This window comes from Crocodylus porosus, unplaced genomic scaffold (assembly GCF_001723895.1).
Source record: "Crocodylus porosus isolate Cpor-Errol unplaced genomic scaffold, CroPor_comp1, whole genome shotgun sequence".
Taxonomy (NCBI): domain Eukaryota; kingdom Metazoa; phylum Chordata; order Crocodylia; family Crocodylidae; genus Crocodylus; species Crocodylus porosus.
Genome location: NW_017728939.1, coordinates 6480786 through 6482636, shown reverse-complemented (window position 1 = coordinate 6482636; position 1851 = coordinate 6480786). Strand labels below are relative to the sequence as shown.

The 1851-nt window shown below is 52.0% G+C and overlaps 1 protein-coding gene across 4 annotated transcripts in view; it reads right to left on the bottom strand.

Annotated features, from left to right (window-relative positions):
• The window catches only part of CSMD2 (CUB and Sushi multiple domains 2), a 640139-nt gene extending 639880 nt beyond the window's left edge, over positions 1 to 259 (bottom strand). For all 4 annotated transcript variants that reach the window (XM_019547773.1, XM_019547775.1, XM_019547774.1 and 1 more), the window contains exon 1: positions 77 to 259. In XM_019547773.1, coding sequence (XP_019403318.1) covers positions 77 to 233 — 157 coding nt within the window. In that variant the 5' untranslated portion in view covers positions 234 to 259. The remainder of the gene's footprint in view (positions 1 to 76) is intronic.
• Positions 260 to 1851: the final 1592 nt, after the last annotated feature.

The following is a 1851-nucleotide window of genomic DNA, read 5'->3' as shown; positions in this document are numbered from 1 at the left end:
TGTCCACCAAATGAAACTGCAGGGGGAAAAGAAAAAAAAAATCTCCCAAAGTTACCAGTTCCTCCATGCCACTTACCGGTTGCTGATACAACCAAGAGCCCCACAGAGAGCAGCAGAACCCGGCTCCAGTAGCTCACTTCCACCGTCATGAGAGCAAAGATCCCCAGTTTTCCCCAGTTCCTTCTAAAGCCGCAGCTGCATCCCGTCTTGTCCCATCCCAAAGCAGGTTGCATGTCAAGGGGTTGTGGGGTTGGGGGTGTTGGGGGGTTTGGGGGTTGTTGGCTTTTTTTTTCCCTCCCCCTTTGCCGTTGGGATGGTCCTGGGCTCGGCTGGAGGAAGGGGAGAAAGGAAGGGGAGGGGGGGGAAAGGAGGTCAGGATGATGATTATTATTATTATTTTAGCTCAGAAAAAAATCCCAATGCATGGAAGGCTCTGAGCTTCTGCAGCTGGAATGAACCAACTCTCTCGCTGGCTTGGGGAGAGGAGGGCTGGTTCTGCTTCCCCCCCACCACCACCTCTTTCCTTTCCCACTTTAAAAAATGACTATCTTGGATCAAGCTTTTCAGGATTAGCAGCAGAAAGTCCCTAGGGAATTATACTTTTTTTTCCCCCTCTCTCGCTGTCTTTTATTATCCAGTTGATTAATCACCATCACATCCTTGTTCTTTTCTTTCTTAAATGCTGAGAAAGAGGGTGGGGGGGGGGGTTGTCTGGGTGATTTGGGCAGAGGGGCTTGTGTGTCTGTGCAGATGTGTGGGCAGTGGGATGAGAGATGCATGTCCCCCTTCCCCAGCCTCCCCCCCGCACCCAGTCCAGAAACAAGGAGCCAGAAATGAGCTTGGAGGATGGGATTTAGCAGGGTTATTGCGCATCACAGCCTCTCCCGTCTGGTCCAGGGGCACTTCCCAAGGATTCCTCGCAACACCACGTACAGATCGCCCGGGTGCAGAGACATCTGCTAGGATAAATGTAGGCAAAGCCCTCAATGGAGGGACACTACACTTCTCCCCTCCCTCCCTCCGGCTCTGTAAACAACTTGATGATGTTGACACGATTTTTAGGAGGAAGCAAATTGTGTTACAAACACAAAGTGGGGGGGGGGGGGAATTGCATGGAGACAACTCCCCCCCTGCCCAGCTTGGCCATGATGTTACTTCTCCTGCCAGCCTGTGGTCCTGGGGATGGATTTAGGTGCTGTCACTGCTGGGGTTGGTCTTGGCAAAAGAGTAGCGGGGGTGGCGGGTAGATTTTGGGAGGCAGGAAAGCCATGGTCTCTCCCCTTCCCCACTGCTCAGCCTTCGCAGAGCTGGCAGGAGCGCAGCCCTTCTCCTTTGCAGCCACTAGCACAATCGCACCTATGGGTCCAAAGGAGGGGAGGATCTATTAAAGCCACACTTAGGAACTTCATTAGCTTTGTAATGATGTCCAGATCCATGAATGGGGGGTGACCCCAATCAGCTCGGGGCTCTCATACGTGACTTCCCCTCCCCACCCCAAGCATTTAAAGCCAAAAAATATATACATATATCCCTCCTATACCTTCCTCTTTGGGTTGCATTAAAGCAAGGCTTTCACCTCAGTGTCTTTGGGTTGTAAAGCTACTTGCAGCCCCCTCCCCATGGCAGGCAGCTTGGTATGTGGGGACTCAGTTCAACCTGGGAGGTGGGGGGTATGAACAGGGTCCAAGCTGAAATGAGGTGGGGGGGTACTGCTGCTTTACCTCTCCCCCTCCACTGCTAAGCAGCTCTCCTTTCTGCCTTTTTAAAAAATTTTTTAGAAGAGAAAGCAACAAAGATGCACAGAGAAAGCAAGGAGAGACACAGCAGGTCTGAGGTTTTCGCTGCCTTGGC